Below are 17,829 nucleotides of genomic sequence, written 5' to 3' on the forward strand. Positions count from 1 at the left end.
TTTATCTTCCCATCTACCAATAGGTGCCCTTCTTTGTGAGGCATTGGAAAACCTCCCAGGTCCTCTCCTGTGACTGCACCTCATAGTTCCCCTAGGAAACCTGTAAGGGAGAGGGAAATGGAGAGACAGGAGAGGCTAATCTGAGGGACAGTTCCAAGGGCCAAGAATTTAAATGAACACCATGCAAGAGGCTACATAGAATTGGTGTGTGTCCTTTCCTCACTGAGTTGGTTATCTCTTCCAGCAGTCAGGTTGGAGTCTCTTCTGCTCCTCTTCTGTTCGTTGGCTTCAATGGTGTACATCCTCCTCTCATCTTCTTCCCCAAGATCACAAGGAAGCAATGGTGTGTCATGTTAATCACTCTATTATTGATCTACTGGTGTCATGTGACATAATGTTTAAATTGTGTTGAAATTGAATTATAATCCCTCAAAGTTTACTGTAATTAAGCAATAAGGCACGAGGGGGTGTGGTATATGGCCAATATACCACGGCTAAGGGCTGTTCTTATGTACGACGCAATGTGGAGTGCCTGGATACAGCCCTTAGCCGTGGTATTGGCCATATTCCACAAACGCCAGAGGTGTCTTATTGCTATTATAAACTGGTTACCAACATAATTAGAGCAGTCAAAATAAATGTTTTGTCATACCCGTGATATACGTACGGTCTGATATACCACGGCTGTCAGCCAATCAGCATTTAGGGCTCGAACCACCCAGTTTATAATATACAATAAACTGTTTTTCCTATCTTGTAGCTCTCATAATATGGGTATGTTATGTTTTGCATTGTTAATGACAATGTATTATTGATCTAGCACGTGACAAAATGTTTCAAATCATTTTTTACTGTTAAAATTGTATTAGGTTACCTAATATACAGTAAACAAGTATTTTTCCAATCTTGGATCTCGCACAGTATGGGCCTGTTATGCTTTGCCATGTTAATAACAATGGATTATTGATCTACTAGTGGCACACTAAAAATAAATCTACCAGCTATTTTTACAGGTTCATTTTTTTACATAGGGGTCATCAAAGTTCACTGTAATATAACTACTTTGAAAAAATGTGGGGATAGAGCATAAACATTTTGTTAAACACTATTTAGAATCTCTCTTTAATGAAATAGAAAAAAAACCCATCAAACTCACTTAGATCTTGCTGTGAAGCTGTGTGTGTCTGTATGTACTGTGTTTTTCTGTCATGACTGTAAACACATCTTTCTTTAACAATTTAACATTTGCTCAACAGCACCACCGTTATGCTACTGCAGCCTCTCTCTACCTTTGATATCAAAGTCGTTTTTTATAAGGTGCAAAAATGAAATAAACGATTTGGTATCATTTCGATTCTGGAAGATTGAATACGTGTGCTTCAAACTGTTTGCTTCGAATTATTTGAAGCTATCGTCTCTATCTGTGCATGAGCCTGCATCCGACTCGGAGTGACAATTGCATGGATCCTGGTTACAGTTCAAGCTATTGCAATCTCCTATTAAAGGATTTGGAAACTAAAAGTGCTCCTGAGTAGAATGGACCCCCCCCCCCCCCTTTTACTGCAACACAATGTACAGGAAATTATTTTATGCGCAATATATGTGTCCATTATGAAAAAACTATTGGATTTAAGCTGTTTAGCCACTGTTTTAGGGCAGCAAAAATGAGCAGTGACGCTGCTGGGGCTATAAACTCTGGGGATTTGAAAAGTACAAGTGCTCCTAAGCAGAATGGACGCCCCTTTTACTCTGACACAATGCATACGAAATTGTGTATGGTGCAATATGTACAGTGCATTCGGAAAGTATTCAGACCCCATTCCTTTTTCCACATTTTGTTAGGTTACAACCTTATACTAAAATGGATTACATTTTTAAAAAAAATCCTCATCAATTTACATGCAATACCCCATAATGACAAAGCGAACACAGGTTTTTAGAAATGTTTGCAAAAAAAACATACCTTATTTAAATTGAGCTCAGGTGCATCCTGTTTCCATTGATCATCCTTGAGATGTTTTCTATAACTTGATTGGAGTCCAGCTGTAGTAAATTCAATTGATTGGACATGATTTGGCACGCCTGTCTATATAAGGTCCCACAGTTGACAGTGCATGTCAGAGCAAAAACCAAACTATGAGGTCGAAGGAATTGTCTGTAGAGCTCCGAGACAGGATTGTATCGAGGCACAGATCTGCGGAAGGCTACCAAAATATTTCTGCAGCATTGAAGGTCCCCAAGAACACATCATCATCATCATTCTTAAATGGAAGAAGTTTGGAACCACCAAGACTCCAAGAGCTGGCCACCCGGCCAAGCTGAGCAATCGGGTGAGAAGGCCTTGGTCAGGGAGTGACCAAGAACCCGATGGTCACTATGACAGAGTTCCAGAGTTCCTCTGTGGAGATGGGAGAACCTTCCAGAAGGACATTCATCTCTGCAGCACTCCACCAATCAGGCCGTTATGGTAGAGTGGCCAGACGGAAGCCACTCCTCAGTAAAAGGCATTTGCCAAAAGGCACCTAAAGGACTCTGACAATGAGAAACAAGATTCTCTGGTCTGATGAAACCAAGATTGAACTCTGGTCTGACTGCCAAGCCTCAAGTCTGGATGAAACCTGGTGAAGCATGGTGGTGGCACCATCATGCTGTGGGAATGTTTTTCAGTGGCAGAGACTAGGAGACTGGTCAGGATTGAGGGAAAGATGAAAGGAGCAAAGGACAGAAAGATCCTGCTCCAGAGCGTTCAGGACCTGGGGGGAAGGTTCACCATCCAACAGAACAAAGAACCTAAGCACACAGCCAAGACAACACTTGAGTGGCTTCGAGACTAGTCTCTGAATGTCCTTGAGCAGCCCAGCCAGAGCCCGGACTTGAACACGATCGAACATCTCTGGAGAGACTGTGAAATAGCTATGCAGCGACGCTCCCCATCCAACCTGACAGAGCTTGAGAGGATCTGCAGAAAAGAATGGGAGAAACTCCCCAAATACAGGTGTGCCAAGCTTGTTGTGTCATACCCAAGAAGACTCAAGGCTGTAATCTCTGCCAAACGTCGTTCAACAAAGTACTGAGTAAAAGGTCTGAATACTTAGACAGGTGTGTGCCTTTCCAAATCATGCCCAATCAATTTAATTTAACATAGGTGAACTCCAATCAAGTTGTAGAAACATCTCAAGGATGATCAAAGGAAACAGGATGCACCTGAGCTCAATTTCGAGTCTCAAAGCAAAGGGTCTGAATAGTTATGTAAATAAGGTATTTCTGATTTTTATTTGCCGAAATGTTTCAAAACCAGTTTTTCCACTTTGTCATTATGGGGTATTCTATGTAGGTTGATGAGGAAAACTATTTAATCCATTTTAGAATAAGGCTGTAACGTAACAAAATGTGTAAAAGGGGAAGGGGTCTGAATACTTTCAGAATGCACTGTACACAGGGTACCAGTACCAAGTTGATGTGCAGGGTAACGAGGTAATTGAGGTACTGTAGATATCTACATATAACTAGGAATAAAGTGACTAGGCAACAGGATAGATAATAAACAGTAGCAGCAGGGTATGTGATGAGTCCCAAAAAAGTTTGTCCAAAAAGGAGATAATGCAGTTGGTTAAATAGTTTCCAAATAGCTACCTGGACTAACTATTTAGCAGTCTTATGGCTTGCGGGTAAAAGCTATTCAGGGTTCTGTTGGTTCCAGACTTGGTGCAACGATACCGCTTGCCGTGCGGTAGCAGAGAGAACAGTCTATGACTTGGATAGTTGGAGTCTGACAATTTGTAGGGCCTTCCTCTGACAACGCCTGGTATAGAGGTCCTGGGTGGCAGGGAGCTCGGTCCCAGTGATGTACTGGGCCGTACGCACTACCCTCTGTAGTGCCTTGCGATCGGATGCCAAGCAGTTGCCATAACAAGCGGTGATGCAGCCAGTCAAGATGCTCTCAATGGTGTAGCTGTAGAACCTTTTGAGGATCTGAGGGCGAATGACAAATCTTTTAAGCCTCCTGGGAGGGAAGACGTGTTGTCATGCCCTCTTCACGACTGTGTTGGTGTGTGGACCATGACAGATCCTAGGTGGGCACCGAGGAACTTGAAGCTCTCGACCCGCTCTAATACAGCCCCGTCGATGTGAATGGGGGGTGTGCTCGGCCCTCCGTTTCCTGTAGTCCACAATCAGCTCTGTTGTCTTGCTGACGTTGAGGGAATCGCTGTCATAATATGAATGCCTAGAGTGTGCAAAGCTGTCATCAAGGAAAAGGATGGCTACTTTGAAGAATCTCAAACATAATATATTTTGATTTGTTTAACACTTTTTTAGATACTACATGATTCCATATGTGTTATTTCATAGGTTTGATCTCTTAACTATTATAACTATTACTAATAAAGAAAAATCCTGGAATGAGTAGACGTGTCCAAACTTTTGACTGGTACTGTATATGAAGCACCTTTTTATAGAGGGTAGACTTGAGATTGCATAGGATTTTCCTTTCTATTTTGTATATGGGCTTAAAGTTTATGTCAAGCAATGCCAGGGGAATACGAAACCTGTTGAAGATTAAAGCTTTTTTTGTAAGGACTGCAACGCAGATCTTGTATTCGTTCAAGAAACACATTCATGTAAAGAGGACTATAATTTGGGGAAAAATCAGTGGGGCAGTGACATTTTCTTGGCCCACGGGACTAATCATTCAGCTGGGGTTGCAATTTTAGCACATCATTTCAAATGATTTTTTTTTTTTACATGGACAGATTATTTGTGTTGTGTAATGTAATGTATATGGATACTGTTCTAGTCCTCCAAATGACTTACTTCTGAGAAAATATCCATCCAGATATTAGTCAGATTATAGTTGGAGGGGAGTTTAATATGGTTTATTATGAGACTGATAGATTAGCCCATAGGCCTAACATTGGTGTGAACAAATTGGTGAATTTCTGCCAAAGCCTGGACTTAATTGACATATGGCGATTTAAAAACCCTGGAGAGAAACAGTACACATGGACTAATAGAGATCGTTCACTACAATCAAAAATGGACTTGTGGGTGATAACCTCTAGTCTTGAGCCCAACACTGTCGAGGTAAAAATACTGCCTGCAGTCCTGACAGATCATAAAGTCATATGACTGACTAAGAATGTGCAGTAATGATGATAAAAAATACTCTGGTTGTTATTGGAAATTGAATAGCTCATTATTGCATGATGATTTAAAAAATGTGACTATAAATCACATTTCTGTTTACTGGAATTTAGCTACCTCTAATGCAGAATATGGGAAATATTGGGAACTGCTGAAATTTAAAATTTGCTCAGCCTGTATTACTTATGGGAAACAGCTTGCTTTAAGAAGGAAATATAAGGATATCACAGAGATTGAGCATCTTGATCTCAATGAGAAAGATAAATGTAATGATTTACAGAATCAACTGAACTCAACACACTTCGGAAATGTAAGATTAATGGGGTAACCTCTGAGGATAGAGAGTTGTTATCAGACTTTACCACAAAGTTTTATAAGAATCTTTACTCCTTAGATAACAGTTTGAGTGACTCTAAGGATCTCCTTGATTCTATAGAGAATGTTAATTCGGTTAGTGAAGAATTCAAATCGGCCTTGTTGTCAAGATTTATCCATTACGGACATCCAACATCAGGTTGCTCAATTAAAAAATAACATCTCCAGGTTGTGATGGATTAACCTCTGAATTTTACAAGACCTCTGAAGAAATAACACCATTTTTTACTTGAAACCTTTGAGGCTATAAAGAAGGGAGAACTACCTGTTTCTCTGAAGCAAGGGGCTATTACTCTAATACCTAAACCACACAAGGATCTCTTAATTATTGATAATTGGCATCCAATCACACTCCTAAATAACGACTACAAAATGATAGTCTCAAGCTTTGTGAAAAGGTTAAAGTGGTGCTTGAATGATCTGATTGATTGAATGTCAATCAGGGTTTATGAAAGGGTGCCATATATCTAATAATCTGAGGCTGGTGTTAGATTTGGTTGAGTATTGTGATCTATTGGATGACTTCCCCGTTATATTATTTAAACATTTTCAGTAAAGCATTTGATACCATAAGTCACAAATTTGATCTTTCATTGTCTTAAGCATTTGAAGTTTAGTAATTTTTTGTTGTTGATGCTATTAGAACTCTGTATAATGGTAGCAATAGCTGTATCCAGCTCTGCCATGGAACATCTTCAAAGTTTAACATTTACAAAGGAATACCACAAGGTTGTCCAATTTCACCTTTTTAATTTTTGTTAGTATCTCAAACCTTATGCTCATTAGTTCATCAAAGTAAATTTGAATGCATTACATTCCAGGCCAGAGAGATCAAGATATCCCAACTGGCGGATGACACCACACTTTATTTGAAAAATGTGTCACAAGCTAGATTAGCATTGGATATTGTGAAGCAGTTCTCCAAAATCTCAGGTTTGGTATTAAATCTTTCCAAATACGAGATCTTTGTTCTGAAAGGAGCTTTCAATCCAGCAGATTGTAACATCTCTGAAAAAATATACTGTAACCTACCTCGGTGTAAAGATCACCAAAAATCTTAAGGCTCTGAATGATCTTAATTTGAATCCTGTAACTGAATCTATCAAAAATAAATGATCCTCATGGTTAGGGAGAGATTTAAGTCTTCAAGGGATGGTGCTTTTATCCAAAGCTGAGGGGCTATCTCGTGCATCCTATCTTTTTTCATCTATTGACATTCCCAAATGCACTTGCTGTACCTTAGATAGGCTATTGTACAACTTTATCTGGAAAAACAAGCCACATAAGATAAAAATAGATGTTATCACCAACTGGGTTTGTAATGACGGTCTAAATGTCTTTGACATCACTCTCTTTAATCAGATATAAAAAGTAAACTGGGTTAAAAGGTACTTAAAAAATCCTCATAGTTTCTGGAATATTATACCTCATTTTGTTTTTCAGAAGCTTTCGTGGAAAATTGCAAGATTATGTTATAATGCTTGTATTGTATTATAATGCTTGTAATATTCGACAGAATAGAGTTTTCTGTTAACTATTGTGTGTGTGTTCTACTGAGGATGGGCCTCTATGAGATAGCACTGACAGAGGAGATTTACGATGTCTTTGGGTAATAAAGCCTAAAGAGCATTCCAGATAACATGGAGCTAATGGTTCTGTTCTATACCGTACCAGGGAGAGACGGTTCCAGTTTGGAGTAGGAGGACCAGACACTGGTCTATACAATGAAAACTCTTGACACAGCGGTTGCTGTCTGCTATGTTTTATAGATATCTTTCATACAAATCTTAACCTTGTGACCATTCTATGTATCTGTGGTTTGTCATGTACGTTGAGAGGGGTGTATCTTGGCTATAAAAGATCTTTGTACTTTTGTGTAGTCACTTTTCAATGGTTCATTAGAGATAGCGCATCATTGAAAGTCAAAGGGCTTTTGCAAAGCTCTTATTATTAAAGATGTAGTTTAAGTATAACTCTGACTGGTGTGTGAAGTTTGTAACTCTCCTCATTTGGTAATGCAGAAATTAGCCACCACAAAGCTCGGATGGCTTAATTTTTTACTACAAAGTCCCTATATTGTGGGTAAACTTCCAATGAAATTGGCGGCTTTTCACAAGCAGGTTTTAATGTGCTGGGCTTTGCTGTATAAACACAACTTTTCACCTCATAAATGTTTTATATGGAATAATGGTTCGATATTACATAGAAACAAGATGTTATTTTACTGTAACTGGTTCTCGAAAAACTTTGTCCTTTGTCCAGCCAATTAGTAAGAATTAGTGTCAGTCTATTTACGTGGAGAGAATTTATGGAAAGATACAACTTCAAGGTTTAAAGCAAGGAATATGACACTGTTATAAAAGCTATACCTAGTGGGATAAAATCTTTACTTCAGAATAATGCATATTTTGAAACATCTATTGTAAGCAATATCCAGGTGAATGGCATAAGTTCACTAGATAAGAAATTCAACAATCATTTATTAAGGGATATTTTCTACAGGAAATCTATTCCTTCTTGCTATATTTTGTTGGGCTTCATCGTTTGATGTAAACTGGCGCCGTGCTTGGCTCACTCCACACAAATTTATGGTGACCAATAAAGTAAAGGTGATCTCCTTTAAGATTATCCATAGATTCTACCCATGTAATAGCTTGATTTCTAAATATATACCTAATGTTACCATTGAATGCAGTTTCTGTGAACAATAAACTGAATATATTGAACACTTTTTTAGTAATTGTTTACATAGTGAGGTGTTCTGGACTGATGTAAAACTATATCTTGGCAACAAAATGCATACAACCATTGAAATATCTAAGTTTGACATTATTTTACTACACTGATTCCACAATTGAACGTCAGTATGTCATAAATCTCTATTTTATTAGGAATATTTTTCATACAAATTCAACATTTATGAAGAAAAAGGCCAATTGTTAAAAATCTGACTTGGAAAAATATTTAGAATCATTCAAACGTATGCCAAACAAAATGTCAATATATTCGGTACATGTCTGTATTTGATTTGATATAATGTGGATTTGTATCATTATTTATTTGTGTAATCCCTCTGGCTGTTCTGTTTTTTTGTATGTTACTGTTTAATAATTAAAAAAAATTAAACTTCATATTTATAAATAAAATGAAAATAAATAACCTAAAACCAATAAACTTCACTATTCCACCACTTTGGCCCCATCTGATTCTATACCAGACCGGCTGCCTGGGAGGACGGGACACTATCGTTCAACACACCTTGTAAATCTTCTGCAGTAAAATCACGTAAACTTCTTCTCTGCAGCTGACACAAAATATATTTTCTGTGATTTAGATTCCATTTCAATAAACACTAAGAAGCCAAGCTAACTGAAGCACAAGTTATTCCTATCACTCTCTATTGATTCTCTATTAACTTCGGCCTACTCATAGGGAACCTCTTTGGATCTTCCTCTACTACTCTCTTCACTACCTTAGCATACGACACCTTCTGTACTACACTGACTCTGGCAACCTCAACCTGCCATTCTCTCACTGGACACTTCTGATCTCCAGCAACATGGCTACCCCTACAGTTAATACACACAGCGATTCCGTTTACACTGAAGAAGAGGGTCTTTTTTGGCTGGCGTCATAGCTCAAAGGGGGTGGTTAAACGAAAAAGGTATGCGCACTATTCTTTGAAATACGGTACTGCTTATTACATCTCACATCAAATCTCCTATGATCAGTATATTTCAAGCTGAGAGCAGACTTGTTTAGAAAGAACAGTGTGTTAGCAAGAATAGAGTAGAAAATAATAGAACGACTTTATCCCATCTACATCACCTCAGTAAGGTAAATATTCAACTGTCCTTGTTCTTGCCTAGGTTTACTGTCTCTCTAAAAACAGGTGATACAGTTAACAAAGGGTTGAGGGGTATGTGATTAATTAACCTCCATGACACTTCACATGATAATTATATTATGTCAGCTAAAAAATGGTTCCCAGATATCCCCTTTTATACATCTCAAGCCACACTGCTACGATTTCTTCTCATTGTGAACACTCCTATGTCTGATAAGGTTACTCAGGAAGGCAAAGCTCTTGTAACACAGTTTGCACTTGAAGGGCCTCTCCTTGGTGTGAACGGTCTGGTGCCTCTTCACATAGTTTGCCTCAGTGAAACGCTTCCCACATGTGGGGCATGCATGCGGCTTGTCTGCATCCGACCTAACGCTTGGCCTCCCACGTTGTGAGCCAATAACACCAGAGGAGGGAGAAGCAGGAGCCACCACCGTCAGGTGGTTAGTCTTTGAGCTCCCTCCTTGACCTCTAGCCATTGTTTGGGTGTTGTTGGGATTGTGTTCTGTGTTGTAGGCTAGGTACCTCCTGTGGTGAATGCCCATCCTGACCGTGTCTGTATTGGTGGGGTAAACCTGAGGTAACTGAGGAAGGCTAGACCCAGGTCCAGACCTTCTATGAACCCAGTCACCAGGCATTAGATGAGACCCTGAAGGAGAAGACAGACTTGCTGATAGACTACCACCAGATGGGTCTCCCACCACTCTCTCTGAAGGCTGAAGCCCAGGGTGACCTGCTCTGTTCATCATGGATACTGTGGTGTTTGTATCATAGGAACAGGAGGGTTTATCTCTATCAGCCCCAGGCCCTGCTCCATCCCTGCACTGAGACTGTGAAGAGAAGGGTCTGGGCTGCAGACTGGATCCCTGACTGGAGCCTCTGTCTCTCTGATGACCACCAGGACTGAGGTTGTTCAGTCCACCTGTCCACTGGTTGTGTTCTATGTGGTGGTGGAGTCTCTGTTCCTCGTGTTTGGGTCCTGGTTTCGAATCGGGAAGGAAGAGCAATGGCTCCTGATCCAGGGTTCTGATCCAGGGCCAGGGTTTGTGACCAGCCGCCTCAGAGGTCCAGTCTCTTCCACCAGCAACACCGGATATCAGAAGGTCATCATGGACTGCAGACTGTAAACACAAATTGTACAGAAGAGCATATAAAGGTTTATATAACAAACTCTTTGCTGTACAAACAGAAACATGATATTATAAAATGTTAACCACAGTTAAGCCCATCTCTAACACTGTGATTCAAGTACCTAACAATATGGAGCCATTGGAGTTTATTATAAAAAATGTCCATATGTGTTGATTGAAGAATTAAGTATGTTTTGTTTTGACTGAGATAAGGGAAACTCAGTCCCTGCAATGATACAAAAATAACCAAGTCTGTCAGCACAGAGTTGATTTTGTATTTCATTTCAACAAAATAGTCATACACTCACATAACTTTGAAGTACAGTACTTTTATTGCACAAAGCGATGTGACAAGTAGAATAACTTTTCTCACTATGGTAACACTTGACCTTTTCTGTCAATCTGGTACCCTCGCTTAAAAAAAAGAATTTTAGAATACTTTTGAAAAGGTTCAACATTACACACAGCTTCAGTACTTCATGTCAAGTAAACAAGAATTAAGGTACTATCCTTACCTCACTATAAAATCTAAAAGGGACATAGTTGTCACTTTCATCAGTGAAGCATTTTTACAGACACCATAACACTAACCATCACCATATAATCTATCAGCCTCATCATACTCATTCTTTCCTCAGTTCACCTCATCTAGTTCCCCACTACATCCAAAATCAACAGAATTAACTACAAAGACTCAAGTAGCTCTTCTCTGAGAACCTCTTCCTGCAGTGCGTACAGGCGAATGGCCTCTCTCCCGTGTGCATCTTCAGGCTCATCTTCAGCTGGTACTGGTGGGAGAACCTCTTCTCACACTGGAGGCAGCTGTAGGTTTTCTCACCTGTGTGGACCATCTGGTGCCTTTTCAGCTTGGATGAGTGAGAGTAACTTGCCTGGCACAGGTGGCAACCAAACAGATTCTCCCCCGTGTGCATCCTCTGGTGGATCTCCACCTGTTGGGGGAAACTGAAGGCTTTCCCACAGAATGAACATAGGAAGCGCTTCTCTTTGCCACCGGATCTACTGATAGCATTACTACTACTGTAATTGGTCAATGGGCTTGTGTAGCCATTTAGTGTTGAGGCACTGCCATTGTCTGATGTCTGGTTTAACATAAGGAGAGAGAGAGGAGGACGAAGGTCAGGGTCCATGTTCCAGTTGATAGATCCTATATAAGGCAGGCTGAAGGCAGCACCTGTTAGGGCAGTGGTCACCAACCGGTCGATCGACAAACATTTCTGTAAAAAAAAAACTATGATAAAGCCTTGCGTTCCTTTTTATTTTTCTCGCGCTGTTGGCGGTAGGTGCAACTGATTAGGCTGTGTTCTCATTGTACCTTCAGACACATGAAATGGTTCAAACTCTGCCTTCCTGGCAGGTCTGGAGAGCAAATCAAGTGCACTATAGGCCTACCTCCGGCCAATCGGACAGCTCAGATTACCGTGTCTGCAGTAACATAGAAAGCTTAAAAGAAAGCTACAGCAAAGTTGATGCTGTGAGATTTTAAAACGTTTAAAACCTCGACTAGGGAGAGACTGTCAACGAATAGCAAAGAGCTGCTGTTTTTATGAGTGAGCTCATGTTTAAATTCTTACTCAGCACTGTCAACACTTTGTATTCAACACGTTTATAAGCAATAAAATGCACATTCTTCCTACTTCCACTGGCACTACAACCAGCACTGTAGTTGTAATGAATAAGTAGGAAAGTGTATTGATAGGCTTTGTTGTTATTATTAGTGGCTTGTTTTTTATATATATTGAATAATATTTCACTTTCTCTGTTCATCGGAGCAACAACATGTGCATGAGGCAGACATAATGGGGTGCGACTCCAGACCTTTTTGGTCCGTGACAGCAGCGGAAAGAGAGAGTGGAAGGATATTGAGAGGCCTATCTGCCGCTCTCTCCCTCAGCTGAGACGGACCATCAGATGCAGGCACCATCAGCCCAGTAAAATGAAATAAATTATTTAAATGTACGCTCACTCAGCTATGCCTCACAAGTAATACAACAACGGATCATATGGCCTATCTCAGACTTTGAAATATAAGTTTTACAAATTGTCCAAACAACAATGCATTGGCATGGAAAGTCAAGCAAAGCCAATATGCAGTGATAATGTATTGGGCCTATAGCCTACTGCACAAACCTCATTGCTACAGTACTATTTTTAATAGGTTCATGTTGTATAAGCTTGCATTTTGACTCAGAAAGTGATCTTTACTCAGAAAAGGTTAGTTACCACTGTGTTAGGGGGTTAACCTGAGTCAGTCTCTCTGAATCACAACTATAGGAGCAGGACGGAGCATCGCTAGCCGAGTCAGTGTCTGTTCTCTCCCGCCGCATATGGACACCTCCCTGTTGCAGACCAAATCTACGCCTTGCCCTGGTCTCAGCCAGACTGTTGTCATGGAGATCAAGTTTGGATGTTGTTTTGTGATCAACTGTCTGTTTCTGGTTAACAGTGTTGTTCCCCAGCCCAGAGTTGAGGACACTGTTCCATCCACTGACCTCCACTATGTCGCCTCTGGTCCTGGCCTGCTTGGTGATGTTGTCCCCTGGGCCCTTAACTGCACCCGTCTGGTTCTGGGAATCCAAGATGACCGCCCAATCTCTGTTAGCCTCCAGCCAACCACCTGTTGGAAGAGTTTAGAAAATAGACTAAAAACATGGCAGAGAAAACTCTACATATGGAGTTTTTTGTCAATTACCTGGTCAAGTTCATACATTATGTGTATGTAAACATAAGTTTCATTTAATGAATGAAGACAAAAAAATTGTCGGGGACATCAATTTTCCCATTGAAGATCTATTACTGTATGTATATATGTATATATATGTATTTCTCCCTTACCTTGCTCCCCCATCTTTAGTTCACTCTGCAGATCAATGCTCTCTGGTCCGTCTTCTATTGTCTCCTCTTTGACTAACAGCAGATCAGGCTTCCCATCCTCCATGTCTACTGACTGTAAGAGATACAGAGTGAGAGGATGTTGGATCAAGAAATCAGATATGAGCACCCTGCTATGGAGCATCTTCTGATTGGGCAATGAAGGATTGCTATGAGTACTATGCCAACATGTAAGTTAATTTGCTACTGGTTAGATGTTGTTAATGGTGTGATAACTCAAAGACATTGTCCCACACTTAAGACAAAATGTATCAAGACCTGGGCCCATATCCACAGTCTCAGATCGAGGATCAGGTCCCCACCTGTCCACATAATTCTTATTCATTAAGAGTATGTAGACAAAACTGATCCTAGATCGCACTCCTACTCTGAGACACTGTGGATACGAGCCCTGACCTAATACCATTCAGACAATAGTTTACAGTTGGCTCACCTCAGGGAGACTGTGTGTGGTCCTGTGCTGCTCAGCTGGTACCTCTGTGGTTTCAGGAGGAGGTGTAGTCTGGTTGTCCTCCATGACCATGGTCCCCTCAGGGTTCCCCAGACCCTCCTCCTCCTGGAAAAGACAGGCGATACAGATTACACAGACATACACTCCCTCCCCTCAGGTACATACACACACAGATAATAACACACTTTCAACACGGAGTGTTTACCCATCCCCACTACATTTAAGTCCTATACTGTAGTCACAGAATGACTTCACTGTTGTTAAACCCATCATGGTGGACATAAAATATGTTGTGGGTAAATTTAAGTTAGCTATGTTGCCATCATCAGACAAACCTGACTAAACTATTTTGACATGTACATTAGGTGTTTGTTAGTGTGTGGATATGTGTAGGTATATTTAATATATTTAAGTCTATATTGGTTATAAAGTGCCTTCTTAATGAAAGTCTTAGAATGAAAAGTCCCATTTTGGGTTTATTGAACATAAACAAGTGTCAAATACACCATATGAATACCACACATATAAATCTGCATGAACTTCATTTTTTATTAAAAGTGTCTTGGGAAAAAATGTATTAGTGGATGGAAGTAATGAAACATAATTTGTGAACATCATATATCCTACACAGTACAAACACAATATGAAACAGACTTTTTAGGCTTATATATCACACAATGTCTGGATGGAACATTCTACTCAGGAATATTCAACACTGAAATGGATTACTCTCGTTATTCCAAATGCATCTGTGGATCTTTGAATGAAAATGAATTTGTCTTTAATGCAGGGTTTGATGTACACATCAGAAGATATGGAGTGGAATGTTTTTTCTGCTGGTGAATCCTGAGGTCGCTCCTTTCGGAGAACCTCTTCCTGGAGCGCGTACAGGCAAATGGCCTTTCTCACGTGTGGACCTTCAGGTGCCTTTTCAGGTCACCTGCCTGGGTGAAGCGCATGGGACACAGGGTACAGCTGTAGGGTTTCTCCCCTGTGTGGACCCTCTGGTGCCTTTTCAGGTCACCAGCCTGGGCGAAGCACATGTGACACTGGGTACAACTGAAGGGTTTCACCCCTGTGTGGACCCTCTGGTGCCTCTTCAGGTTGCCCGCATGGGCAAAGCGCATGTGACACTGGTTACAGGTGAAGGATTTCACCCCTGTGTGGACCCTCTGATGGATCTCCACCTTCTGGGAGCAGCTGAAGCCTTTGTTACAAAACATGCAGAGGAAACGCTTCTCTTTAACACCCGTTGTTGCTCCCCCTTCCCGCGCCTTGGCCTTTTGGTTGTTTAAGTTCGATACCCGATCGAAAAGGACATGGCCTTGTGAATTGGAAGGTGCCATCGACATGGTCACTCGGTGTAAAGGGGAGTGGATTGCGACATTTAGATTTGTCTCTAAGCTTTCTCTGTAGTCTAAGACGTCACTGGTGGTTCCCTGCGAGTGTCCTTTTCCTAAGTGAGCCTCGTCTGCATTCCATGTCAGAGGAGGGTCGCTCTCCACTTTCACAGTGACCTCATCTACGACCAGACCCTCCCCTTTCTTATCTAGGAACCCTTCAGAGTATACACTACTGCTGTACTGGTTCCAGTCCCCTCTCATTGGATTAGTCTGTGTATCTAAGCCCACAGGCATGTCACCAGATATCATCTGTGTCGCTATAGCGTATGAACAGGACGGATGATTGTGAGTCTGTAACACGTCAGAGTCCTTACGGGACAGAACCGTCCTCGGGCTACCGTAAAGTAAATACTCTGTGCAGGGAGCAGGAGGACAGCCCAGTTGCCCCAGCCCCGATAAAGTCTTCGTGTCTGACTTGAGGACGGCGTTCGACGTTCCACTGACCTCCGTGATGCTTCGTCGGGTCCTGGGCCGCACTGAGGCAGTGGTGGGGACCTCTGTGGCTACAGGGGGCTCTCTAGCCGCACCAGTCTGGATGTCTCTGCTGTGCCGTAGGTCCTCCTCTCCATCAGACCTCTCCAGCTTGACCCCAGGACCTGCAGGCTCTGCATCTGCAGACTGACACAAAAAGAGAGGACGTTATTACCGGTACATGAGTTGGATAACAATGTCGTAGGGAAGATAACAATGCCTCTATGGCAGATGAATTAGGATATACATTTAAGCAAGTGAATAATTAAGTTAAGAATAAATTATTATTTACAATGACAGCCTACCCCGGCCAAACCTGGACGACGCTGGGTCAATTATGCCCCACCCTATGGGACTCCCAATCACATGCCGGATGTGATACAGCCTGGATTCGAACTAAGGACTACAGTGATGCCTCTTGCACTGAGGTGCAGTGCCCTAGACAGCTGCGCCACCCGGGAGCACTAAACAGGCCACATTTGAGTTACAAATAATACATTTTTTATGCAACACTATAACACTAACCTCTATCACGATAACATGCTGGGTTGAGGTTCCACTCCCCTCATCAACAGTGATTGGTTGGTCATCTCTCCATGTATTGTGTCCCGCTGGTTTCACAAAGCTCCTGTGGCCTCCGGTGAGATGTCCTTCACCTGAGAGAATTATTGGGGGGAATGAAGTGGTTAGATTAGCTACTGTGAATGTTCAACGGTATATTGTACATTATTGACACTGTCGAGAAATGGCAAGGACGTAAGGTAATTCATCTCATAAGTTCGTGACATAGTAAGTAGGTAGACTAGCATTTAGAGCGTCGGGCCAGAAACCAGATGGTCGCTGGTTCGAACACCCGAACCAACAGGGTTAAAAAAAATAAACAATCTGTTGATATACCCTTGAGCAAGGCACTACTATGATAGAGCCTGTAAAACAACACATTCCACTGCACCTAGTGTGTGACAAAACATTTTTTACTATCTATGTATTATGTTCCATGTATTACATTGTTTTCATTGAGTAAATCATAGTAAATGCTGTAAATTAATAATCAGGTTAGAATATATTGTTTTTTTGCAAAAAATAAATATTTTATTTTTACCTTTTTTTAACTAGGCAAGTCAGTTAAGAACAAATTCTTATTTTCAATGAAGGCCTAGGAACAGTGGGTTGACTACCTTGTTCATGGGCAGAAGGACAGATTTGTACCTTGTCAGCTCGGGGATTCGAATGTGCAACCATTCAGTTACTAGTCCAACGCTCTAACCACTAGGCTACACTGCCGCCCCAAATAATCAGGGGAATTATTGCATACTATCCAAAAACGGACCAAGACCCAATTCTGGGTAACACATATGACACGTGTGCAGCTGGGAACGGGACGACAACCCCTGCCTTGTGCAAAATGTACCTCTTGCCATTCCTCTGTATTTATCGAGGATTTTGACACTACTGGGTCGAATGGCGAGGACACGCTCCCGTGCCACCTTCAGTTCTAGTAGCTGTAGTCTCCTCCGCAATGCCCTGTTTTCTTTCTGGCTTTGAGTTATTTCCAAACGAAACACTGCATAGTCGTCGTCTACGAGTTTACAGATCTCTGACACGGCTGCATTCGCTAGCACCTCCATAATGGAGGCTATTTGAGTGTGAAAAACCATACAGTTAGCCATTGTAAGCTAACGTTAGCAGCCAGCTAGCGTAACCTAGATAACACTTATCAACCAAGTCCTGTCTCCAACGCGAATTAAAGACTACATGTCGTAAGTATGTGATGCTATAAAGTTAAATTATTAATATTTTGAATTCCAGGGTGTTAATAAACATCTAAATAACAACAAAAACGCAAACAGAAATTGTTCTTGTGTTCACTTCCGTTTACAGTCTTCTTTGTGTGGTTTTCCGGCAGGCTAGACCCTTAGTTGCGTATTGCTGCCTTCACAGGTCGTAGTGTGAATTTCACATTTTGTTCACAGAAAATGGAAAAGTAGATTGGGGGAATTTAATTGCACCACCATCTTACCCTACATACACGGCACTATCCCCAACAAACCTACCCCCCCACATACACGCCACTGTCCCCAACAAACCTACCACCCCTTCCCA

General features: G+C 41.3%; 1 protein-coding gene across 1 annotated transcript; it reads right to left on the bottom strand.

The window, feature by feature from the left end:
- Positions 1 to 7,871: 7,871 nt before the first annotated feature.
- On the bottom strand, positions 7,872 to 17,621 carry LOC123723849 (uncharacterized). The gene is made up of 7 exons (XM_045717540.2): positions 17,138 to 17,621; positions 16,252 to 16,382; positions 15,700 to 15,873; positions 13,835 to 13,957; positions 13,345 to 13,456; positions 13,002 to 13,126; positions 7,872 to 10,482 (listed from the first exon to the last, which is right to left on the bottom strand). Exons 1-7 carry the CDS (start codon positions 17,394 to 17,396, stop codon positions 9,541 to 9,543), a joined length of 1,866 nt encoding a protein of 621 aa, XP_045573496.2. The 5' UTR covers positions 17,397 to 17,621; the 3' UTR covers positions 7,872 to 9,540.
- Between the last annotated feature and the right edge of the window lie 208 nt (positions 17,622 to 17,829).

This window comes from Salmo salar, chromosome 04 (genome assembly GCF_965601325.2).
Source record: "Salmo salar chromosome 04, fSalSal1, whole genome shotgun sequence".
Lineage (NCBI taxonomy): Eukaryota > Metazoa > Chordata > Actinopteri > Salmoniformes > Salmonidae > Salmo > Salmo salar.

What these genes read in the sequence shown, in the direction of transcription:
- LOC123723849 (XM_045717540.2), bottom strand. Translation starts at nt 17,396, where the DNA reads ATGGCTAACTGTATGGTTTTTCACACTCAAATAGCCTCCATTATGGAG. An exon ending in CCCGACGAAGCATCACGGAG is followed by an intron (nt 13,958 to 15,699) that starts GTCAGTGGAACG and finishes TGTCTTTTCCAG; the next exon opens with GAGGAGGAGGGTCTGGGGAA. An exon ending in ACTAAAGATGGGGGAGCAAG is followed by an intron (nt 13,127 to 13,344) that starts GTAAGGGAGAAA and finishes CTCTTCCAACAG; the next exon opens with GTGGTTGGCTGGAGGCTAAC.